This window comes from Microcaecilia unicolor, chromosome 12, assembly GCF_901765095.1.
Source record: "Microcaecilia unicolor chromosome 12, aMicUni1.1, whole genome shotgun sequence".
NCBI lineage: Eukaryota > Metazoa > Chordata > Amphibia > Gymnophiona > Siphonopidae > Microcaecilia > Microcaecilia unicolor.
The window spans coordinates 106101883-106128510 of NC_044042.1; the positions used below are offsets into that span (position 1 = coordinate 106101883).

Here is a 26628-nt window from a genome sequence, read left to right on the forward strand (position 1 = left end):
AAGGGTCCATCGAGCCCAGCATCCTGTCCATGACAGCGGCCAATCCAGGCCAAGGGCACCTGGCAAGCTTCCCAAACGTACAAACATTCTATACATGTTATTCCCGGAATTGTGGATTTTTCCCAAGTCCATTTAGTAGCGGTTTATGGACTTGTCCTTTAGGAAACCGCCTAACCCCTTTTTAAACTCTGCCAAGCTAACCGCCTTCACCACGTTCTCCGGCAATGAATTCCAGAGTTTAATTACACGTTGGGTGAAGAAAAATTTAGGTGCACCACATTACAGAATACGCTTAGCGAGTTGTGCGCGTGAATCTTAATGCAAGTTAGTGTGGATGTTTGCTTGTTAACGTCCAATTAACAGCGCTGATTGCCTAGTTAAACAATTAAGTTACGTGCATTGTTATAGAATACACTTCGATTTCTGTTCAGAAATTAAGGAGCGAGATATAGAATCCCGGGGAATATGTATTGTGTTTGACACCCCCAGTAATTTTGAAATGGTGGCACGTTTATGTTTATTAAACTTAATATACCATTTAAACCAGCATTTCTCAAACTGTGTGCTGCGGCACCCTGGTTCGTCACAGCAAAGTTTCAGGGATGCCGTGGCAAATCGTGATCTCCCTCCCGCCGCCCACAGCCCAGCATCGCTCCCTACTTTCCCCTCCCACAGGTCTGGAATCTGCCGCTTCCTGATTCCCCTGCCGCAGCTGCAGTGCTTTGCAGTTTACATTTTCGGGTTGTCTGCGATTCACACAGACACTGCGGGGACTTCCCTCTGCCACATACAACCCTCGCAACAGGGAATTGCATCCGAGAGTGCCGGACGCGGCAGACTGGGAAGGCCGCAGAGTGCTTGTCTCTTTGAATGATGGATGGCCCAAAAATGTAAGGTGCAAGCGCTGCAGCGGCGGCGGGAGAAGGAGAAGGAAACTGCAGTGATCCTGGACTTGCAGGAAGGAAGGTAGCGAGCGATGCTGGATTTGGGGAAGGCAGAGGTGTGCTGGATTTATGGGAGGAGAGGTGCTGCATGGAATGGTATGATGTACTTTCTGGGAAGAGGGGGCTGCAGGGAAAGGGAGACCCATGGGGGGGGGGGGTACCGTGAAATGAAAAAGTTTGGGAACCCCTGATTTAAACTGTATAGTACAAAGCAGTTTACACCATAAGTAAGACATTAATATTTAGAAACAATTATAATTTATAGATCGCCAAAGGTTAATAGGAAAGCCTAATCCAGACAGAAGGCAACTCTCAAGCCACATACACACTTCCTATTAAAAAATAAAACTGTATCTGTCAATTCACAGTTTGCAGAACCCCTACTGTACAACACCATCATAATTACTTATCAGAAAAGACCTGCTTAAAAACACAAGGCTTTTACCAAGACCATGAATGTTTTGACATCCACCTCTCCTTGGACACCTTTAGGCAGCTCATTCCAATATTGTGACACCAACCTAAAAATTGCTCTTTTACGAGTCCACTGATACAGCACTCGTGTCTGATGTGGCACCATTAATCTGTATTGCTCCGTGGGATATATGGAGTTATTAAGTAACTCGGGGGTCCTTTTACTAAGCAGCGGTACGGCTAACACGCAGGTAGCACGCGCCAAATTGGCACTACCGCCATGGTAGCAAGGGCGTCCGGTGGTTTTTCCAAAGTTGGCACGCACTGACTCCCTCGGTAGAAAATCATTTTCTATTTTCTACCATGGGGAGCTTTTCCAGTGGTAATTGGCAGTGCGGCCGCATTGGCATGCCGGCATGATTACCTCAAGAGCAGCGCGTGACCCCTTACCGCTAGGTCAATGGGTGGCAGTAAGGGCTCAGGCAGTAAATAGCCGCACGCTAATTTTAATTTTAGCACATGGCCATTTACTCCCCCCTTTGAAAAATGCCTTTTTTTCCCAGCCGCGCTAAGAAATGTCCCGCTGTGCGCGCCAAAAAACACTATCACAGGCCACCTTTTTACCGCAGCAAATATGGAGACTGTTTTTGATAAAATGCAGCATGAGCCGATTTCAGCAACTTGAACTTAATTCGCTGCCAGATGGGGAGGAAATGGTAATGTTTTAAACAACAGCGTAACATGATCAAATGTTTTCAAATTTCCCAACATTCTGATTGCAGTATTTTGCACAGATATCGATGATAGATATCCCAGCCCAGTCCTGGAGTTCAGTTAGAGGGGCATGAGGGGCATAATCGAACGTCGCCGGCGACCTATTTTGATGGCGGCGCAACAGCTGGCCGGAACCGTATTTTCGAAAAAGAAGGCCGGCCATCTTTTTTTTCGATAATAAGGTTTAGGCCGACCAAATGCCAGAGTTCGCCGGGTTTGAGATGGCCGGTTTGGTTTTCAGCGATAATGGAAAAAAACTGCCGGCCATCTCAAACCCGGTGAAATCCCAAGGCATTTCGTCGTGGGAGGAGCCAGCATTTGTAGTGCACTGGTCCCCCTGACTTGCCAGGACACCAACCGGGCACCCTAGGGGGCACTTCTAAAAATTAAAAAAATATATACAAATAGCTCCCAGGTCCATAGCTCCCTTACCTTGGGTGCTGAGCGCCCCAAACCCACTCCCCACAACTCTACACCATTACCATAGCCCTTATGGCTGAAGGGGGGCACCTACATGTGGGTACAGTGGGTTTTGGGGGGTTTGGAGGGCTCAACACTTAGCACCACAAGTGTAACAGGTAGGGGGGGGGGGGTGGACCTGGGTCTGCCTGCCTGAAGTGCACTGCACCCATTAAAAACTGTTCCAGGGACCAGCTGGGTATGACATTTGAGGCTGGCATACAGGCTGGCAAAAAAGTGTTTTATTTTTTTCGTGTGGGAGGGGGTTGGTGACCACTGGGGGAGTATGGGGAGGTCATCCCTCATTCCCTCCGGTGGTCATCTGGTCGTGAAAATTAAAGGACCAAGTAAACCCAGCGAAATACTGCTTAATGCCGCTTTTTTTTTTCCATTATCCGCGAAAGCCTGCCATCTGGTAGCCACGCCCATGCCCGCCCATGTCCTGCCTTCGCTTCGCCGCCGACACGCCCCCTTGCACTTTCGCCAGCGCGGCGAAGGGAAAGCGGCGATGGTGTAAAAAACGCGGCTTTCAATTATACCGATTTCACCGCTTTTGTGAAATAGCTGGCCATCTCCCGATTTATGTCAGAAGATGGCCGGTGATCACTTTTGAAAATAAGCCTGTTAGTCTGGTTTTCAGGATAGCCCTAATGATTACGCATGAGTTTCCAGTACAGGCAAACCTATCTCATGCATATTCATTGTGCTATCCCAACTACCAGATTAAGTAGGTGGTTTTCTAGGATTGAGGGCCCTTTCACCAAGCTGCGGCAAAAGGGGCTAAAGCTGGCATTGGCGTGTGTTACCGCAGCTGGTAAAAGGGAAGTCTCGCCTTCCTGCAGGAAATGGCCATGCAGCAAGTAAAGCATTTGCCACGCGGCCATTTCAGGGGGGAGCCCAGTGGTAACCTAGCAGTGCACAGCACTGCCAGATTACCGCCGGTACTCTCCGGCGCTAGAAAAAGAAATAACTTTTTGTAGCACTGGAAATGATGGCCCGCATTGGGGTGAGAAGTACCGCCAGGCTGTTGCAGTAGCCCAGCAGTACTTCCTGTATAGCGAGTGGGAAGCCTACATTGGGCTTGCCACCGCTTAGTAAAAGGAGCCCTGAATTAGGAACCAATGCTATAGATCCAGAAAACACATAACTGCCTGGGCAGCTCCACCTAGGGGTGTTTGGTGTAAATTCTATTTGTGTGGTGACGTGGTGCTCTTGGCTCCATCACTCAGCCAATGCTGATGCAAAATGATCTCTCTGTCTTCGTAGGGAAATTGAATTCCTGAAGAAGGAGACAGCTCAAAGGCGCGTTCTGGAAGAGTCAGAAGTGGCTCATAACGAAGAAGTAGATAAAATGCAGGCGAAGGTGAGTTTCAAGGTCATCCAGAGAAATTTAAGCAGAGCTAAGCACGGGACAGGGGGAGGGGGCTGTGTCATGTCCTGTGTAGCCTCATGATTGCACAGTAACATAGTAGATGACGGCAGATAAAGACCTGTACGGTCCATCCAGTCTGCCCAGCAAGATAAACTCATTACATATGCTGTGATACTCCTTATGTATACCTGATCTTCATTTGTCCTGGCCATTTTCAGGGCACAGACCGTGGAAGTCCAATTACCTAAACAGGCGATTTAACCGGCCAGGAGCTGTTTCTCGTCAGTTAAATCACTTTGAATATCAACCCCTTAATGTTTTATATTGTAAAGTGCCTTGGTGACATGTCTAGAAGTACATAAGTGTTGCCATACTGGGAAAGACCAAAGGTCCATCGAGCCCAGCATCCTGTTTCCAACAGTGGCCAATCCAGGTCACAAATACCCGGCAAGATCCCAAAAATGTACAAAACATTTTATACTGCTTATCCCAGAAATAGTGGATTTTCCCCAAGTCCATTTAATAACAGTCTATGGACTTTTCCTTTAGGAAGCCGTCCAAACCTTTTGTAAACTCCGCTAAGCTAACCGCCTTTACCACATTCTTGGCAACGAATTCTAGAGTTTAATTACACATTGAGTGAAGAAATATTTTCTCCAATTCGTTTTAAATTTACTATATTGTAGCTTCATCGCATGCCCCCTAGTCCCAGTATTTTTGGAAAGCGTGAACAGACGCTTCACATCTACCCGTTCAACTCCACTCATTGTTTTATAGACCTCTATCATATCTCCCCTCAGCCGCCTTTTCTCCAAGCTGAAGAGCCCTAGCCGCTTTAGCCTTTCCTCATAGGGACGTCGTCCCATCCCTTTTATCATTTTCGTCGCCCTTCTCTGCACCTTTTCTAATTCCACTATATCTTTTTTGAGATGCGGCGACCAGAATTGAACACAATATTCGAGGTGCGGTTGCACCATGAAGCGATACAAAGGCATTATATCATCCTCATTTTTGTTTTCCATTCCTTTCCTAATAATACCCAACATTCTATTTGCTTTCTTAGCTGCAGCAGCACACTGAGCAGAAGGTTTCAACGTATCATCAACTTTTAACGTATCATCAACGACTTCTTGGTCCGTGACTCCTAACATGGAAGCTTGCATGACGTAACTATAATTTGGGTTCCTCTTTCCTATATGCATCACTTTGCACTTGCTCAAATTAAACATCATCTGCCATTTAGACGCCCAGTCTCCCAGTCTCGTAAGGTCCTCTTGTAATTTTTCACAATCCTCAAGCGATTTAACGACTTTGAATAACTTTGTGTCATCAGCAAATTTAATTACCTCACTAGTTATTCCCATCTCTAGGTCATTTATAAATATGTTAAAAAGCAGCGGTCCCAGCACAGACACCTGGTGAACCCCACTAACTACCCTTTTCCATTGAGAATACTGACCATTTAACCCTACTCTCTGTTTTCTATCTTTTAACCAGTTTTTAATCCACATTAGAACACTACCTCATATCCCATGACTCTCCAATTTCCTCTGGAGTCTTTCATGAGGTACTTTGTCAAACGCCTTCTGAAAATCCAGATACACAATATCAACCGGCTCCCCTTTATCCACATGTTTGTTCACTCCGTCAAAGAAATGTAGTAGATTGGTGAGGCAAGATTTCCCTTCACTAAATCCATGTTGACTTTGTCTCATTAATCCATGCTTTTGAATATGTTCTGTAATTTTGTTCTTAATAATAGTCTCTACCATTTTGCCCGGCACCGACGTCAGACTCACCGGTCTATAATTTCCCGGATCTCCTCTGGAACCTTTTTTTAAAAATCGGTGTTACATTGGCCACCCTCCAATCTTCCGGTACCACGCTCGATTTTAAGGATAAATTACATATTTCTAACAATAGCTCCGCAAACTCATTTTTCAGTTCTTTCAGTTCGGTCCAGGAGATTTGCTACTCTTCAGTTTGTAGAACTGCCCCATTACATCCTCCAGGTTTACATAGGATTCATTAGGTTTCTCCGACTCATCAGCTTTGAATACCATTTCCGACACCGGTATCCCACCCAAATCTTCCTCGGTGAAGACCGAAGCAAAGAATTCATTTAATTTCTCCGCTACGGCTTTGTCTTCCCTGATCACCCCTTTTACCCCTCGGTCATCTAGCGGTCCAACCGATTCTTTTGCCGGCTTCCTGCTTTTAATGTGCCTAAAAAAATTTTTACTATGTGTTTTTGCCTCCAACGCAATCTTTTTTTCGAAGTCCCTCTTAGCTTTCCTTATCAGCGCTTTGACTTGACATTCCTTATGCCGTTTCTTATTATTTCCAGTCAGTTCCTTCTTCCATTTTCTGAAGGATTTTCTTTTAGCTCTAATAGCTTCCTTCTCCTCACTATTTAACCACGCTGGCTGTCATTTAGTCTTCCTCCCTCCTTTATTAATACACAGAATATATTTGGCCTGGGCTTCCAGGGTGGTGTTTTTGAACAGCAGCCACACCTGATGTAAATTTTTGACCCTTGCAGCCGCTGCTCTAAGTTTTTTTTCACCATTCTTCTCATTTTATCATAGTCTCCTTTTTTAAAGTTAAACGCTAACGTATTTGATTTCCTATGCATACTTACTTAAAAGGTGGAATATGATAAACGTAAGCATAGGCCTTCCGGGAATGCAGATTGGGCAGAGTGAAGATGGAGGTGTGATATGTAAATATATTTTCTAAAACACGGGAATACATGTGTGATGTAAATGCAACCTTGGAGCTGGTGTAAATGTGTGCATCGGTATTTGCACCCAATGGAGGCCTATTTTATAAACATGCTAAGCCCTAGTTTGTCTTTAGAAAGTAAGTTTAAAACAGACGTCTTTCTGAACTTCTCATATAGGTCTCGTGTGCTATGGGGCCGTATTACTAAGCAGTGGGAAGCCCACTGCAGGCTTACTGCGCGCCAATCCGAAACTACCACAGGAGCCTAGCGGTAGTTCCCACCTCTAGCGTGCACCATATCTGGAACTTAACTGGTGGTAATTGGGCAGCGCATAGCTCAGAAGCCTTTACCGCCGCCTCAATAGGTGGTGGTAAAGGCTCCCTCCCGAAATGGCCTCACAGTAAGTGTTTCACTTATTGCACGGCCATTTCTATACTTCAAAAAAAGACAGCCTTTTATGATAAAGGGGGTCCTCAGTATACATCACCCCAGCTTAATGAAAGGCCCTATAATGAGCCTGTAGTTTCACTGCAGAAATGCAAGCCCTGAACGGCCAGATTCTATAAATGGCGCTCAAAATTAGGCGTCAGAAAAAATCGGCACTAAGCACTATTCTGTGAAGGGTCTGTGCCCTTTACAGAATGCCACTTGAGTGCGGATTTCATGCTAACGTTGGGTGCCAGACTTACGCCTGCTGAAACCTGGTAGAAAAGCTGGCTCCCAAGTTAGGCGCTTTGACCCAATATTCTGTAACTACCTGCGCAAATGTTTGGAATGTCCCTGAAATTCCCATGCTCCCCCCATGGCCACACCCCCTTTTGAGATACCTGCTATGGGAATTAGGCGCAGTTATAGAATAGCAGTCAGCCAGATGCGGGTGCATGTATTAATGAGTGCCAATTAACATCAATAATTAGTTGTTAGCATCTAATTATTGATATTGAGGTTGTTAAGCAATTAATATGTGTGCGTTCAAATTTGGACATGCAGATCTGGGTACCATCTATAGAATCTGGGCGCAAATGCTTTGGGATAGAGAATAAAATGAGGGGGGAAAAAGGACAGAAAAAGAATCTTCCAGTGTTACAATGACATCTAGTTGCTTCTTGCCAGTCTATCACCTAGACCCTTGGTCTTCGCTCTTCGTCCTCAAGGACCACCAATAGGTCAGCAATCCAGGATATCCCTAATGAATACATGAGAGGCATTTGCATGTCTACTATCTTCATTGTCTGCAAATCTTTCTTGTGCATATTCATTAGGGATATCTTGAAAACTTGACCCATTGGCGGTCACCAAGGATTGGGAATGAAGATCAAGAACCTAATTCCTACTATTCATCCTTTACCTCTGCCGTCTTACCTTGTTTCTATAGAAATCAAACAAAATAAAACATGGAAAAGAAAATAAGATTATACCTTTTTTATTGGACATAACTTAATACATTTCTTGATTAGTTTTCGAAAGTTGCCCTTCTTCGTCAGATCGGAACCTTCGAAAGCTAATCAAGAAATGTATTAAGTTATGTCCAATAAAAAAAGGTATCATCTTATTTTCTTTTCCATGTTTTATTTTGTTTGATTTCTATTGATAACCTTAAGAGTGGACTAACACGGCTACCACACCTCTTTACCTTGTTTCTGAAATGTTTTATCCTGTCTCCAGATCTTATGTTTTTCTATTTATGATCTTCAAAACATCATAACAAGAAAAATAACTTCTGTACAGAAATGCGGGCTCATCTCTGAATGATATGAACAAAGAAATAAAGAAAGAGAACAGTGTACAAAATCTACGTTTGAATTCTAAGATTAGTGAGGGATCCATCAGTAGAATGCAGTAAGAGAAATAAAACCTTAGGGGGCGATATTCAGCTGGTGGCATTCCAGTGTTTTGCTGACCGCTGCCAGCATTATCCCGGAAATTCAATGTCTGGGTTTGCAGAGCCAGCTAAACCGTGGCCAGTTAAGTGTGATATTCAGGGCTTAACCAGCTATGGTGAACCGTATAAAGATAGGACTGATTTTTATGTAGTGAACTTGGCCAGTTCCGACTCTGCCCCCAAACACCAATTCAGTGCTGTTGAAAATGACTGGCTAGCCCTGAACAGGCGATGTAACCAGCTAAGAGCTGTTAATAAACCTGTTAGTAAAGAAAAAAAAAAGGAGCATCCATGCGTGGGATAAGCATAAAGGAATCCTGTGCCGAAGGAATGGATCCTCAGGAGCTTAGTCAAGATCGGGAGGCGGGGCTGGTGGTTGGGAGGCGGGGATAGTGCTGGACAGACTTGTACGGTCTGTGCCAGAGCCGGTGGTTGGGAGGTGAGGATAGTACTGGGCAGACTTATACGGTCTGTGCCAGAGCCAGTGGTTGGGAGGTGAGGATAGTGCTGGGTAGACTTATACGGTCTGTGCCTGTGCCAGAGCCGGTGGTTGGGAGGTGGGGCTGGTGATTGGGAGGCGGGGATAGTGCTGGGCAGACTTATACGGTCTGTGCCCTGAAGAGCACAGGTACAAATCAAAGTAGGGTATACACAAAAAGCAGCAAATATGAGTTATCTTGTTGGGCAGACTGGATGGACCGTGCAGGTCTTTTTCTGCCGTCATCTACTATGTTACTATGTTATTGATTACTCAAGTGAGCAAAAATCAAATGTACTGATTTTTATTAATACCAAAAAAGGTGCAGTCCGGTAATGTCTTTTATTTTGATTCAGATTGCTGAGTTGGAGAGCAAGCTGCAAACCCTGAAGACTTCTCCACCTTAAAGAAAAGGGATTGGGAGGAAGGTGTGTCTCTCTCCCCATCCCACCTTTATCCTGCCCCCCACCCATCCTGAGAAATGGACATAAGGAAGAAGCAAAACAAAATAAAACAACATGGACAGACAGGCTCTCCCCTCTTCAAGAGAGAATGATGGAGAGAAGAATGAGAAGGGGGAGGGCTTGCTGGAAAGGCTGGAAAACCCAAAAGACTGGAATACAAATGTGTGAATTTGGATCAGGATGATCCAGCAATTTTGGTTTTGAATGGCTCAATTTATTTTTCATACAGGTCTTTCTTTCTTTGATCGAAAAGAGTCAGTATTGCAGAGGGATGTTGTAATTCTGAAGCTGTCTCCCTCCATCCTTTTATTCTCCTTCCCCAACCCCCCACCGCAGTGCGATAAGGGGCAAGAGTTGAACTCGCTGATAAATAAACCCTGCCAGGAACCGGGACACATCCAAACAGGTTTTGGCACAGACACTGGAGTCAAGTTGTTCATGTATTGGGGGAGAGAGATGTATTCTTTCCTTGATTGTTGTTTTTTAGCTCAATGACTTTGAGCTGGGTGGGAAAGGGTTAATTATTCTTTTTTAATTATTAATTTTTGGCGATGCAATTGTGTATTTCATCGTTCTGAGTATTTGTGATGGTGGAAATGTGTCCATTTTAGCGCAAACGGCCAGGACCAGATGGCTTTCTGGGAAATTGAGTCAGCTTCTGGTTACTCTACAGCTGAAGAGTTTTGAAGATTGGAAATCAATGCAACATTTGAGTTTCAAGGATGGGACAAAGTTGGCATTCTCTAACTCCCCAGGGAAGTGGTTCTTTTCTAACTCGGGGGTTTAGAAGCTGGAGTCTTTTCATCTGCAAGACTTTTATCCATATCTTGGTAGGCTAGTATTTGACACTTTTTCTGCTTGACCAGGAAGATAAAGTCCATCCATCGAGGTGTGAAGCTCTAAGCCAGAACCAGAAAAAGCAGAGGAAGGTCATGAAGTGCCAGAACGATGCATGCATTTCAGGTGCCTTCCAGCTCTGCTCTGGTCTGCTCCAGTTGCACTCCAGATGTGACATTGGAGTGCGGTCCTGAGTATTACACATAGTGTTAAAAATGAACAATCTAAATGTGATCTGACTGTGTGTGCAATGGGACAGAAAGAAAGGGGTAAGGGACCTAGGAGTGGGAGCCCTACAGAGAGAAAGAGGTTTTGTATATTTAATAAACTTGTATGGGAAATTCAGGGTTTCATGATGGGGTGCCTCTATGGACAGTTGGGTTCTGGTTGAGGCTGATCATTTTACAGAATGTTAAGGCGTTTAAATCTGGAATGATCCAGATCTTCTATGTCCTTTTCAGAAACAAGCAGGACACGTATCTGTGTCAGCGTCTCATGGGACCTTGTCATTAATGCCACCAAACTCTTTACCCTCTGCTCTGTCTCCTCTTTATCCTTCTTATTCTTGCAGTCCTGATTTTATTGATTAGATGGGATCTAGTCTTTTCTTCGCAGAGGATTCTTGTTCTGTAGAAGAATACTGGGGGGGGGGGGGGGGGGGGATAGTCGATTGCATTTTTCTTCAGCACTTTAGGAAGATTAAATTCATGATTAGGCCAAAAGAAGACTAGAGGTCCATCAGGTGAACCACCTTCGATAACTTTATAGCAAAGACAGTCTACTCCTGTCTTTGAGGCTTTTCAGGTTATTTATAACTAAGGAACATATATGGAACGTTGTAACTCAATTTCTGAAATTTGATTGGGAATAATGTGAATTTGTATGTTCTGAGGACATGCAGATCTTATCTATTTTTTTTTGGCCTTCAAGGACCAGACTGGCCACAAAATTACTATTGGATAACTTGTAAGAAGGCCAACAACGTCTCCACTCTCCCTGTTCTTCTGCAGATCAGCACCTTACCCTAGACTTTCATTGGGGGGGGGGGGGGGGGGGGGTTAGACTATACCTAGGGCCTGTGTTAGGGGAGCTGCAAACAGGGCAATTGCCCTGGGTGCCCATGCCATAGAGGGCATCAAGTTGGCCTGAAGCTGAAGGAGATATAGCCTGCTGGTGAGTTTCATGGCTCCATTCCCAATTTCTGCCCTGGGCCTACCAGAATGTGTAGTATCAGCCCTTACTATACCAGGACCAGCTAGACTGCAATAAATAGCAGCTTTCTGTCCTCCTCCCTCTCGCTTTCACATTCAGTCCTTCCCGCTTACATTTTCCTTTTTGCAGTCATGTATTTTTGTTCTTTCTCCACTGTTCCTCCTTTTGTCTCTTTAAGGTTCTGGCGCTTTTCCCCTCTTTATGTTAACAATGCACTCTCACAGTTGGGCATTCCCCCCCCCCCCCCACCCCCTCTTCCTGTGAACGTATGCAATGTTTCTACCCTCTGTTTTGTGTCCTTCTTCCCCCCCACCCAATTAATCTGTGAAACCTTTTGTGGGCCTCATGGCCCAGAGGGCTTCTAGCCCTAGACTTTTCATGGACTGGGTCAGGACCAACAGGAACAGTGCTGGAACACATTGGGAAGGGACTGGGGCATAGTGGAGCAATTGAAAGCTAACATTAAAAAAAATGGAACAAAAACCCCCTCACAAGAGTTGTGCTGTGGATTGTGCAAGGAGAGAGTCGGGAAGTGAATTTCTGATTGGATGTATATGTCTGTCTTACTCTATACATCCTACACAATTTAATTTAGATATCTGCGTGGAAGTATCACAGTGGTTTTATATTTCCTACCATTTACAACAACCAGAAGCTTTCTTTGTTTCCACAAAACACAGTCTACACTTTAGAACATAACCCTGCCAACACCTCAAAGAGTCGCTGGAAACAGAAGATGTACTGGAATTCAAGAAACGTGGAATAAGTACAGAGGATCCTGAGCTTTGGAGGAGTGAGAGGTAAAGTCTGGGATAGGCACAGAGGATCCTTACCTATAGGGGAGGGACTGAGGGTGAGGGTTAAAGCTGGGATAAGCAGAGAGGATCTTTAGGGGAGGGGGGAGAGATTGAGGGGTAAAGCCTGGACTAAGAGTGAGGGAGTAAAGTCTGGGATAAGTACAGAGGATCTTCAGTTGTGTATGGGGGAGGGGGTTGGCAGTGGAGAGTAAGGGGTAAAATCAGAGATGAAGTGGGATCTGTGCCATCGTAAGAACATAAGTACATAAGCGTTGCCATACTGGGACAGACCAAAGGTCCATCAAGCCCAGCATCCTGTTTCCAATCCAGGTCACAAGTACCTGGCAGAAACCCAAATAGTAGGAACATTCCATGTAGAACCCCAAAGAATAGCAAGATTCTAGAATTCTAAAGAATAACAAGATTCCATGCAGAATTTCAAAGTGAAGCAACATTCCATGTAGAACCCCAAAGAGCAGCAAGATTACATTCAGAATCCCAAGTACATAAGTAATGCCATACTGGGACAGACCGAAGGTCCATCAAGCCCAGCATCCTGTTTCCAACAGTGGCCAATCCAGGTCACAAGTATCTGGCAGAAACCCAAATAGTAGCAACATTCCATGTAGAACCCCAAAGAATAGCAAGATTCTAGAATTCTAAAGAATAACAAGATTCCATGCAGAATTTCAAAGTAAAGCAACATTCCATGTAGAACCCCAAAGAGCAGCAAGATTCCATTCAGAATCCCAAGTACATAAGTAATACCATACTGGGACAGACTGAAGATCATCAAGCCCAGCATCCTGTTTCCAATCCAGGTCACAAGTACCTGGCAGAAACCCAAATAGTAGCAACATTCCATGTAGAACCCCAAAGAATAGCCAGATTCTAGAATTCTAAAGAATAACAAGATTCCATACAGAATTTCAAAGTGAAGCAACATTCCATGTAGAACCCCAAAGAGTAGCAAGATTCCATTCAGAATCCTAAGTACATAAGTGTTGCCACACTGGGCAGACCGAAGGTCCATCAAGCCCAGCATCCTGTTTCCAATCCAGGTCACAAGTACCTGGCAGAAATCCAAATAGTAGCAACGTTCCATGTAGAATCCCAAAGAGTAGCAAGAAGTTAGGAAAGTTATTTTGTTAGTTATCGGGCGAGCTGACAATATTGCTGCAAATCGGATAGGTTTAAGGACCGCCCATGCTCACCTCCACCTACACAGCACCCCGGAATTATTCAGGGATTTCTCTTTGATACACCCTGAAATCCTAACTAATAACCTTTTCTTGTGTCGTAGCTGTTTTGACCGTAGTTTCAAGCTGGAAAAGGCTGTCAGACAGCCCAATATATTTAAAGGAACATCTGGAAACATATGAGCCATCGAGATGTTTCCTTTTCGTAGAACAAGAGCTATTAAGTAGCAAGAGACGAAGGGACTGAAATTGATGCAGCTACTTTACTGCAGTGGTCTTGCTATGGATCTTTTACGAAATTGCTGAAAACTTGGGGGTTGATATTCCAAAGGGTTTAACTGGGCAGGATCGGCGCCTGCCTAATTAAACCCAGCTGAGCTGGCTGGCCGCTGACATTCAGTGGCCCTTAACTGGGTAATGCTGCTGAATCTCACTGCTAACTGGTCTTTCCTTAGCAGGCTAGGTTAGGGGCGGTCCATGGATGGAGCGTGGGTGGAGCCATCACCTAGCTGGTTAGCGGCGACATTCAGACGTTAACCAGCTGAGCAAGTGCATAAAGTTAGAACATTCAAAAGGCTGTCCTAACCATATGCACCATATTAACCATGCACCGGTGCCCAGTTAACTGCTGGGTCAGCACACATACCCGGGTATTCGATGCTGGAATCCACGCATGTGCCAGCGTACCACTGCAGGTTTATAAATGGTTAGCACAGGGGGCTGAAAACCTGGGGGACGCGGTTCAGTTCCCACTGTGGCTCCTTGTGATCCTGGGCAAGTCACAACCCTCCATTGCCCCAGGTTCAAAAAAACCCCTGTAAGGGTCAATATTCAGCCAGTGCTGCTCAGCATTTTGCTGCTGCCGGCATTATACAATCCTGGGCCATGTCCTTGGGTATTGAATTTCTTGGCTTACAGACCCAGTTAAGAGGCCCTTTTATCAAGCTGTGGTAGGGCTACCGCCACAGTGGCATGTGGCAAATCAGCCCTACTGCTGGGCTTGCCCAGGAGGCCAGCATTAGTTCCAGTTTCTGCTGGGTGCCATCACCAGGGGCTTACTCGGCGGTAGTCGGGCAGCGCAGCGCACTGCCCAGCGACCGCCAGGTTAGCACAGGAGCTAAATAAGAGGTGGCATGGGCACTGCGAGTAAATAATCAACGGCCAATGTGCTGACAACACACAGCCATTTGCTCCCATTTTGGAAAAAAAAGCCCTTCTACCCTCATCACATGGTAAACCCATGCGTCGATGCCAGTGGAGGAGTGGCCTAGTGGTTAGGGTGGTGGACTTTGGTCCTGGGGAACTGAGGAACTGAGTTCAATTCCCACTTCAGGCACAGGCAGCTCCTTGTGACTCTGGGCAAGTCACTTAACCCTCCATTGCCCCATGTAAGCCGCATTGAGCCTGCCATGAGTGGGAAAGCGCGGGGTACAAATGTAACTTAAATAAATAAATAATTGCAGGTCCCCAAAGTAGCCGGTTTTGAGTTGGGAACTAACCGGACATTTTCAGCAGTGTTAACTGGTCAAGTGCCCCTGAAAATGACTGGTCAGCCCCGAACAGGTGATTTAACTGGCCAGAAAGGCGGTATATCAAATCCATGACCCTTTATAGATCCTTCTAAGTAGAGACTGAAGAGGAAAGGGAACCTTTAGGGTTGGGGGGGGGGGGGGGAAAGGGATAATGTTTAGGTGCAAGATGGGAATTTTTAATTTACTGTGGACCGTGCGTACTAATGTGCGCTAGCGCTTTTAGCGCATGCTGGAAATTAGCACATGCTAACTATGTAGACGCCCATAGGAATATTGTGGGCATCTATAGGATTAGCGCATGCTAAAAATGCTAACGCCTCTAGCGTGGCTTAGTAAGCAGGGCCCTGGATCTCGCCTTGATCTGTACAGGGTACATAAGTACATAAGTAATGCCACACTGGGAAAAGACCAAGGGTCCATCAAGCCCAGCATCCTGTCCACGACAGCGGCCAATCCAGGCCAACGGCACCTGGCGAGCTTCCCAAATATACAAACATTCTATACATGTTATTCCTGGAATGAACTCCCAAGAGTCGCTAGACTCCTCCGTCCACCAAAAAAAATAAACAGACTAAGCTGCTCACCCTGTAGCCCTCATGTTGTAGACTGCAGGAGTCTAAGACAAAATTAAATTTTGCTGAAATGCAGGAGCGTAGCCAGACCTGTTGTTTTGGGTGGGCCCCGAGTTAACCCAGGTGGGACCTTCCCATAACAGTTTTTTTTGTTAAACTTTCCCTCTGCCCCTGCTATCGTCATGCTTCTCCTCCCCCCTCCTGCTAAGGATCCGCTCCTCTTCACCCTCTCTTCCCCCCGACCGGCATCCATTCCTCTCTCCCCACCCCAGTATCCATTCCTCTCTTCTCCTGGTTCTCGTGTCACGTTCTCATTTCAACATACTCTTGTTATGGTGGTTACCAAACTAAAGGGTATTTTGTCACCAGAGGGGACTTGAGATATGAACATGATCTTGGGAGGACAGTAAGTGGGTGAAGGAGTCTACGTGTTTTTCTTCAAAATTTGGGAGGCTGGAGGAGGAGGAAGGGTTCAGTCATCACTGTCTCCGCGATGGAAAGCAGTTGAAGCCGGCCAAAATTGGCTTTCGATTATACTGATTTGGCCGGCTTTAGGAGATGGGCGGCCATCTCCCGATTTGTGTCGGAAGATGGCTGGCCTTCTCTTTCAAAAATGAGCTGGATAGTCTCCAGAATTTTACACAATAGTCTAAATGAGGTTTCACCAGAGTATTATACAAAGTGTGATATGCTCCTTAAGACCAACAGTCCAGCTCTCCTTCAGTACTAGCCAGACCTTTCTGTCTTAGAAAGTGCTCAGAGACAGCTAGTATCTTCAGTATTAGGGATAGGGTCCTCTCTACACTTAGGGTGACTTTTCCATACCCCGGGTCATCCAGTCCAAAAACCTCCTGAAAGGTTCTTCATGGATCACATAATAGTTCTGGTACATCATATGAGCCCCCGGCGCCTCTTATAGGAATAAACAAACTTGGTTAGCAGGCTCTTCCTAGCCTTCACCAACCATTGGGGGAGTCTTTTTCAAACAGTTTATACAATACTATTCCAACTGAGCCTTCTTTTACTGGAGAACTGAGGTTTACTGGAGAACAGCCACCACCCTTTGGACAGCACTTTAACTTTCTCCATAACCATATGTCCTCCACCCCCAGCTGTTAGTCCAATTCTCAATTGCCTCACACTGATCCTAACATAGAGAGGGGAGTGACCAGCAGAAGAAAAGAGGTTTTAATGCCCCTGTATAAGTCATTGGTGAGGCCCCACCTGGAGTATTGTGTTCAGTTCTGGAGGCCGTATCTTGCTAAGGGTGTAAAAAGAATTGAAGCGCTGCAAAGAAAAGCTACGAGAATGGTATGGGATTTGCGTTACAAGACATATGAGGAGAGACTTGCTGACCTGAACATGTATACCCTGGAAGAAAGGAGAAACAGGGGTGATATGATATTTGAAAGGTATTAATCTGCAAACGAACCTTTTCCGGAGATGGTAAAGGAGGTAGAACTAGAGGGCATGAAATTAGATTGAAGGGGGGCAGTCTCAAGAAAAATGTCAGGAAGTATTTTTTCACGGAGAGAGTGGTGGATGCTTGGAATGCCGCGGGAGGTGGTGGAGAGGAAAACGGTAACAGAATTCAAACATGCGTTGGATAAACATAAAGGAATCCTGTTCCGAGGGAATGGATCCTCAGAAGCTTAGTTGAGATTGGGTGGCATAGCCGGTGGTGGGAGGCGGGGCTGGTGGTTGGGAGGCGGGGATAGTGCTGGGCAGACTTATACGGTCTGTGCCCTGAAAATGACAGATACAAATCAAGGTAAGGTATACACAAAAAGTAGCACATATGAGTTTATCTTGTTGGGCAGACTGGATGGACCATGCAGGTCTTTTTCTGCCGTCATCTACTATGTTACTATGTTATGTCAAGTGAGTATGGATAGGAAAGAAGTTTCTGGAATCAACTCATAAATCCTGAATGAATGAAGAATTGGTTTCCCAAGTGTTTCACAGATGCAACATATACAAACCAGCTGCAAAGAGGGCAACTCCAGGCTATCTGAATTAAATTTTCTCTACACCAGTAAAACTCACAGGACTCCTGTCGTGTTCTGAGCTGTCACTAACCTGTATCCAGCATAAACCCCTCTGTCCCACTCAGGGGTGGATTGACATTAATCTGAGCTCTGGGACACTAACAGGCTCATTTTCAAAAGAGAAGGACGCCCATCTTTTGACACATCGGAAGATGGGCGTCCTTCTCCTAGGGTCATCCAAATCGATATAATCGAAAGCCGATTTTGGACGTCCCCAACTGCTTTCCGTTGCAGGGACGGCCAAAGTTCAAGGGGGTGTATCGGAAGCATTGTGTAGACGGGACTTGGGCATACCTAACACATAGACGTCCTCAACCCATAATGGAAAAAAAAAGGCGTCCGTGACGAGCACTTGGATGACTTTACCTGGTCGCCTTTTTCTAATGAACAAGGCACAAAAAGGTGGCTGAAATAACCAGATGACCACCGGAGAGAATCGGGGATTACCTCCCCTTACTCCCCCAGTGGTCACTAACCCCCTCCCACCCTAAAAAAATATGTTTAAAAATATTGATTGCCAGCCTCAGATGTCATACTCAGGTCCATCACAGCAGTAGGCAGGTACCTGGAGCAGTTTTAGTGGGTGCAATGCACTTCAGGCAGGCGGACCCAGGCCTGTCCCCCTCCCTACCTGTTAAGTTTGTGGAGGAAACAGTGAGCCCTCCAAAACCCACCAAAAACCCACTGTACCCACATCTAGGTGCCCCCCCTTCACCCATAAGGGCTATGGTAGTGGTGTACAGTTGGGGGTAGTGGGTTTTAGGGGGGGTTGGGGGTCTCAGCACACAAGGTAAGAGAGCTATGTTCCTGGGAGCATTTTATGAACTCCACTGCAGTGCCCCCTAGGGTGCCTGGTTGGTGTCCTGGCATGTCAGGGAGACCAGTGCAGTACAAATGCTGGCTCCTCCCATGACCAAAGGGCCTGCGTTTGGTCATTTCTGAGATGGGCGTACTTGGTTTCCATTATCGCCAAAAATCAGAAACGACCAAGTCTAGGGACGACCATCTCTAAGGACGACCAAAATTTCAAGATTTGGGCGTCCCCGACCGTATTATCGAAACGAAAGATGGACGTCCATCTTTCCACGCCCCTCCATCGGGACGTTTTGTGAGGACATCCTCAACAAAACTTGGGCGTCCCTTTTGATTATCCCCCTCCACGGGTCATGGGCCCCATAATTAAACTAGATGGGCCCTAGAGAACAGTAGGTCCCCTATACTTGTGGACCCTCAGGCCTTACTGTTTCAAGGGTCAGTCTTCCCCTAGTCCTACTTGTTTCTACACCTGAGACCTGGAGGACTTTTCTTTTACCCTCTGAGCCTCTATGTAGCATAAAGCTGTTCCACCATGTATATGGGTATAATCATCATATTAAAGTAATTTTTTTAAAATGACGGAATAACAAATATTGGTAAATAAATATCTCTCTCCAGAAGAGCTGCCTCTGTGCAAAACTAAATTATGCCTATATCAAAGCTCCTTCTGAGCTGCTCTCTAAACAGCAGAGTTCCTTCAGTGCCACTTTGGGACTTCTCTAGACACCTAACCTCAGAAACTCAAATAATAATTTTTTTTCGCCTTCTGATAGTTTAAACTGTACAGGAAACCTTTCACAGTGAATAAATTCCCTTCAGCAAAAAGAACCAAAGTCAGTTGGCACTTGAGCTCCTTTGACCTTCAAGCTGAATGAAAATAAATCCAGACTGTTGAGTTTCAGGCTCCATGCTGTTATGATTTATGAGAAAACCTGCTCCATAGTTTTGCCGAGAAGAGTGAAGGATTAGCTGAGGAAGTAAGGCAACTTCACCTCTTCCTGCTAAGATGAACCATCATGGACAGAACATATCATGGTTCTCTAGGGTGAACCCTACCAGGCTGAACTAGTTTAGGCATCCATTTAAATGTAGTTCCATGGAGGAGTAGCCTAATGGTTAGTACAGTGGACTTTGATATGGGCAACCTGGGTTCAATTCACACTGCAGCTCCTTGTGACCTTGGGCAAGTCACTTAACCCTCCATTGCCCCAATTGCAAAAAACTTAGATTGTGAGTCCCTTAGGGACAGAGAAAAGTACCTGTATGTAACGTATGGTACTGCATACCTCTAGTAGCGCTATAGAAATGATTACTAGTAGTAGCACTAATCTATTTATGTAGTAATGAATAACTATCTCATTTTCTGTTTGAGGGAAAATTCTGAAGCTCAAAAAAAATCCTTAGCTCCTTCCCCCCAGTCTATCTCCCCTTTCAGAAGGTGTTTGCTGATATGGAAGACATAAGTACATAAGCATCGCCATGCTGGGACAGACCAAGGGTCTATCGAGCCCAGCACCCTGTCTCCGACAGCGGCCAAAAGAACAAACAATTTGTCCCGCCCATCCCAGAAATAGAGGATTTTCCCACGTCCATTCAATAACATTCTATGGCCTTTTCCTCCAGGAAGCCGTCCAACCCTTTTTTAAATTCTGCTAAGTCAACCGCCTTAACCACTTTTTCCGGCAACAAATTCCAGAGTCTAACTACACATTGAGTGAAGAAACATTTCCTCCGATTCGTTCTAAATTTACTACACTGCAGCTTCATCGCATGCCCCCTTGTCCTAGTATTTTTGGAAAGCGTAAACAGACGCTTCACAACTACCCATTCAACTCCACTCATTATTTTATAGACCTCTATCATATCTCCCCTCAGCCGCCTTTTCTCCAAGCTGAAGAGCCCCAGCCTCTTCAGCCTTACCTCAGAGGGAAGTCGTCCCATCCCCTGTATAATCTTTGTTGCCCTTCTCTGCACCTTTTCTAATTCCACTATATCTTTTTTGAGGTGCGGCGACCAGAATTGCACACAATACTCGAGATGCGGTCGCACCATGGAGCGATACAATGGCAGAATAATATCCTCATTTTTGTTTTCCATCCTTTCCTAATAATACCCAACATTCTATTTGCTTTCCTAGCCACAGCAGCACATTGAGCAGAAGGTTTCAATGTATCATCAACGACGACACCTAGATCCATTTCTTGGTCCGTGACTCCTAACGCATGGCGTAGCTATAGTTTGGGTTCCTCTTTCCCACATGCATCACATTGCACTTGTTCACATTAAACATCATCTGCCATTTAGACGCCCAGTCTCCCAGTCTCGTAAGGTCCTCTAGTAATTTTTCACAATCTTCCCGCGATTTGATGACTTTGAATAACTTTGTGTCATCAGCAAATCTGATTACCTCACTAGTTACCCCCAACTCTAGGTCATTTATGAATATGTTAAAAAGCAGAAGTCCCAGCACCAATCCCTGAGGGACCCCACTAACTACCCTTCTCCATTGTGAATATTGACCTTTTAACCCTACTCTCTGTTTCCTATCTTTCAACCAGTTTTTAATCCACAGTAAGACACTACCTCCGATCCCAAGTCCCTCTAATTTCCTCTGTAGTCTTTCATGAGAGACTTTATCAAACGTCTTCTGAAAATCTAGATACACAATATCAACCGGCTCACCTTTGTCCATATGTTTGTTTACCCCTTCAAAGAAATGCAGCAGATTGGTGAGGCAAGACTTCCCTTTACTAAATCCATGTTGACTTTGTCCCATTAGTCCATGCTTTTGAATGTGCTCTGTAATTTTGTTCTTGAAAGTCTGTATCATTTTGCCCGGCACCAACGTCAGACTCACCGGTCTATAATTTCCCGGATCTTCTCTGGAACCTTTTTAAAATATCGGCGTTACATTGGCGCCCCTCCAATCTTCCGGTACCACTCTCGATTTTAAGGATAAATTACAAATCACTAACAGTAGATCTGCCAGCTCATTTTTTAGTTCTATCAGTACCCTGGGGTGAATACCATCCGGTCCTGGAGATTTGCTACTCTTCAGTTTGCAGAACTTTTCCATTACGTCTTCCAGGTTTACAGATATTTCATTAAGTTTTCTCGACTCGTCAGCCTCGAATACCCTGTCCGGCACTGGTATCCCTCCCAAATCTTCCTCAGTGAAGACTGAGGCAAAGAACTCATTTAGTTTTTCTGCTATTTCTTTGTTTTCTTTGATCGCCCCTTTTACACATCGGTCATCCAGAGGACCTGCTTTTAATGTATCTAAAAAAAAATGTACTATCAGTTTTCACCTCTATCGCTATCTTTCTTTCAAAATTCCTCTTTGCCTTTCTTATCAGCGCTTTGCATCTGACTTGACATTCCTTATGCCGCTTCTTTTCTTATTCATTCGGTTCCTTCTTCCATTTTTCATCGGTTCCTTCTTCCATTTTCTGAAGGATTCCTCTTTAGCTCCAATAGCCTCCTTTACCTCACTTTTTAACCACGCCGGCTGGTTTTCCATCCTCCTTTTCTGATACATGGAATATGTTTGACCTGGGCCTCCAGGATGGTGTTTTTGAACAGCATCCACGCCTGTTGTATATGTTTCTTACCCTCTCAGTCGCTCCTCTAAGTTTTTTTTTTACTTTTCTTCTCATTTTATCATAGCTTCCTTTTTTAAAGTTAAATGCTAACATATTTGACTTCCTATGTTTACCTTTTTGAAAGCAAATTTCAAAGGCGATCATGTTATGATCACTGTTGTCAAGCGGCGCCCAGACCGCTACCTCGCATACCAGATCATGCGCTCCACAAATGACTAAGTCTAGAATTTTTCCTTCTCTCGTCGGCTCCTGTACCAGATGCTCCATAAAGTTGTCCTTTATTTCATCAAGGAAGTTTACCTCCCTAGCGTGCCCTGATGTTACATTAACCCAGTCTATATGGGGGTAATTAAAATCAGCCAAACCCAGTCTCAAAGGGTCAAATGTAGTGAATATACACTAATAAATGACAAATGGGAAATACCCTCAGAAACCAAGGTCACTGCCAAGGTCTGACCATCAAGACCCTGATTTGTGTGCCTGTGATCTTATCTCTTTTATGGGGTATATTTTCCCATATCTTGTCAATAGAATTGATTCACAATGAAACCATTACTGAGCACAAAAAAACTCTCCAAGCAGCAGCATTACTTAAATAAACAAACTTAGCTGTCTCATTGCTGGCTGAATGCCCCACACTTCACACTGGTGACTTTCAACGGGGCCCAGATCGTTTCGCCCACCTCAGGGCTTCGTCAGGAACCACTCAACTTTAGCATAATTGTTGGGATATGAATTTCTAGCTATCCAAACTTCACTGGAGACCAGCTCTGAATTCCACCTACATTCTCAATGCTTCACTTGTAAAGACATTGAAAAAACAACCATCCTACAATAACGTCAGAGCAACCTCAGCTGTCCCACTGGTTATCCTTCTTCCACCAGGTCTCAGAGATGCCTATTATGTTCAATTCTTCTCTCAGTGCAATATATTCCAATTCTCTCATCTTATGTCTTAGGCTCCTAGCATTTGCATATAGACACTTCAAGCTAGACTTGTTATTCCTTATTACAGCATGTTGATTACTTGACAGTACTAATTTGCTATCTTTTGTCTGGTTTTTGTTATTTTTACTTATGGACATCAAATCCACTACAGTCTCTTTTCCATACTCACTATCAATAAACCCTGTCTTCTCTGTTTGACCGATATCTTTGCAAGATAGCTTATTCCGAACCATACGCTTTTGTGCGACTGTCGGCCTTTCCCCCGTTCCTAGTTTAAAAGCTGCTCTATCTCTTTTTTAAATGATGATGCCAGCAGCCCGGTCCCATCCCAGTTAAGGTGGAGCTCATCCTTTCGGAATAGGTTCCCCCTTCCCCAGAATGTTGCCCAGTTCCTGACAAATTTAAACCCTCCTCCTCCATTGTCTCATCCACGCAATAAGACTCTGGAGCTCAGCATCTTAAATAGGAGGTGGGCAAAACGTTATGTTAGTAGTTGGATGAGCCGGCTCAAAGGAGGAGGCCCTAGGTTGGATTACTGGGTCAGATCTGCTCTCTGTGGCTATCCAAGACAGTTTTTGCAGAGATGGCATTCAAAGCCCTTGGAGAGAGCCAATCATTGTACAACAGTAACATCTATTGATCAGATTCGGGGTCCACAGTCTGGCCTTCAGCTCTAGCGCTGTAGGGAACAGTGCCGGAAAATACCAGCTGTCACAATGAAAACGAAATACCGACCAGTGCTCAACACTAACAGAATGTAAATTATATGCACGCTGTTAGTGTTGAGAATTGGACGTTAAAAGGGGGAAGGATGTTCCTGGCACATGCTGTTACGTTCCTCACCTGGTGCCAGGCCTGCACGGCTGATTCGCCGGTGAGTCGTGGTCCGGCGAAGATAGCCAACCATCTTAGTGCTGGTTAGCTTCAGGAAGGCAGGAGGGTCTGTTTCTGTTTCCTATTTCTGGCAGCCGTCATCTGGGTTGGATCAATGGCTGCGGCCATCTTAGATAGATCAGGCCCTGGGAAGCCATCTTGGAGTAACGAGGTCAGGAAGGAAGCCCATATTTGGACGTAGGCATCTCTGCTGATGGGGGCAGCCATCTTGAATCAGCTGCACACATTTGAGAGTGATTTCAACATTATTTAAAGCCCTGCCTCCAGTCCTTCGTTGCTTCGGCCTCAATTGTGTTTGAGGTCCACGCCGGTGTGCCTTATCTTCAGTTCCAATATTCCAGACCTCGGCTTGTTTCCCGGATCTCGCTTGTTTTGCTGCCTGCCTTGACCTTGGACTTTTTTTTGACTACTCTTTGCTCTACGGATTTACCTGGCTTTTGGACTGTGTCTGTTTGCCTGCCTGTCTGGTCAGTGGTCGTGCAACCCCGCCAGTTCCAGAAGTCCTGGTGACTGCCCGAACCTGGGGGCTCAACTCCAAGGGAACGGCGGTCACTCCCCAGGTGAAGCTAGGGGTTGTCTGGCTGCCTGACCGAGTGCGGTGTCACTCCATCCTAGCCGTGCTCAGTCGGGGCACAAGGGCTCACATTCCTCCAGTCATAACACATGCCCACAAGACCTGTACGGTAGGCACCACAAATGGCGGTAATTGATGAGCAGAAGCTGTTTAGCAATGCTTGGGCAGTAGAATTGGTGCAGGGAGGTGTGCCATGCAGCTATGCTTCCTCAGTGTTAGGAGGGATGGCTACACGGTCAAACTGATGAGAGAAGCAAACATTTCCAGACTTTTATTTCAAAGCAAACCGACAGTAACAGAGCTGCAGTGGCGTAGCAAGGGGGGGCAGAAGGGGCGGTCCGCCCCGGGTGTCAGCTCAGGAGGGGGTGCTCCCTGCCAGCTCCTCCCCCTCAGCGAATCAACACCCTCCCCCTCGACCAGCTCCCGCACCCTACCTTTAAAAAGAATATCGGGAGGCGAGGCGCAGCACCTCGCGCCTGCCCTGTACGTAAAAGAAATGTGGACCGTCGGGTCTTCTCTCGCTCTATCTGTCCCGTGCTCCACTGACGCAACTTCCTATTTCCGCAAGGGCAGGACAGACAGCGCGAGAGAAGGCCCGACAGTCCACATTTCTTTTACGTGCAGGGCAGGCGCGAGGCGCTGCACCTCGCCTCCCGATATTCTTTTTAAAGGTAGGGTGCGGGAGCTGGTCAGGGGGGAGGGGGGTGTCATCATGCTGCACCCGGGGGGGGGGGGGTGCAACTGCGAACCGCCCCGCCCCGGGTGGCAGCCCCCCCCTGCTACGCCACTGCAGAGCTGACAGTAGGTTTTAGTCAGTAGGGCATGCGGTTTCTGAGCATTGGAGGGAATCGCTACTTCATTTGAATACTAGGAAGCTCATTTGCATAGGGCTTTTGTTGGCTGCTTCTGTGCACAGTAAAAGCAGCGCCAAAAGGTTTTGTACATTAGATGTACAATAACGTTTCATTTAGTCTGGCTAAAACGAGTCTAAATAAATCGCTGCCAGCACAGTTTACTTTGAGCATCTCCCCAGATGAACAGAAGGGGGAGGGGGGATGGCACAAGAAATCTCCTCTGGATTATTACAAATGAAGACTCGTGTGCCAGAGCAAGTGGTGGGAGACAGGACTGGTGGTTGGGAGGTGGGGATAGTGCTGGGCAGACTTATACGGTCTGTGCCAGAGCCGGTGGTGGGAGGCGGGGAGACAGTCGAGATCGGGAGGCGGGGATAGTGCTGGGCAGACTTATACGGTCTGTGCCACAGCCGGTGGTGGGAGGCGGGGCTGGTGGTTGGGAGGCGGCGCTGGTAGTTGGGAGGTGGGGATAGTGCTGGGCAGACTTATACGGTCTGTGCCCCGAAGAGCACAGGTACAAATCAAAGTAGGGTATACACATAAAGTAGCACATACGAGTTATCTTGTTGGGCAGACTGGATGGACCGTGCAGGTCTTTTTCTGCCATCATCTACTATGTTACAGAGGCTCATTTTCAAAGCACTTAGCCTCCCAAAGTTCCATAGAAACCTATGGAACTTAGCCTCCCAAAGTGCTTTGAAAATATGCCTCTATGTGATGCTGTACAATGGAAGTTCAGCATCACGAATCTTCATTTGTAATAATTTGTAATTGCAGTAGAAGGGAAAATCAGACTGATATTCGGAGCTATTCCAGACTTTACTACAAGCTTTAATAAACACATGTTGGTTTCTGACCTGCCGAAGTAGAGAAGATAATTAAGGTCATATCAAAGGTTTGTAGAACTTGGTTGCTTTGCAGTGGGCAGACTGGGTACCTAGGGATTCTCTTTCCAAAAGGAACATTCTGACCAGCCTCACTTTCTGAATGCACTTTGCAAAGCTTAGAAAAGGTTGTTTCCTTGGATTCTGTTCTAAGGGATAACTCTGCATTCCCTGGAGTCTACAACCTTTGTTCAGACCACCATGTTTGCAGTGGCTGTGCATTTTCTGTCATTTTTTTGGCTGTAGTTCTCCTTGTGTTTCCAAGCTGCCCATTGTGACATGTATAATCCATCCTGAGCAAATAGGTCTGCTTCCCAGGCAAAAATGGATCCTGTTCCTTTAAATAC

At 45.7% G+C, this 26628-nt stretch overlaps 1 protein-coding gene across 1 annotated transcript in view; it reads left to right on the plus strand.

Annotated features, from left to right (window-relative positions):
* PPP1R9B (protein phosphatase 1 regulatory subunit 9B) overlaps positions 1-10694 on the plus strand; it is a 97566-nt gene extending 86872 nt beyond the window's left edge. Inside the window, exons 9-10 of the mRNA XM_030220412.1 lie at positions 3858-3954; positions 9405-10694. Of these exons, the coding sequence (XP_030076272.1) occupies positions 3858-3954; positions 9405-9455 (148 nt within the window). The 3' untranslated portion in view covers positions 9456-10694. The remainder of the gene's footprint in view (positions 1-3857; positions 3955-9404) is intronic.
* The last annotated feature ends 15934 nt before the right edge of the window (positions 10695-26628 follow it).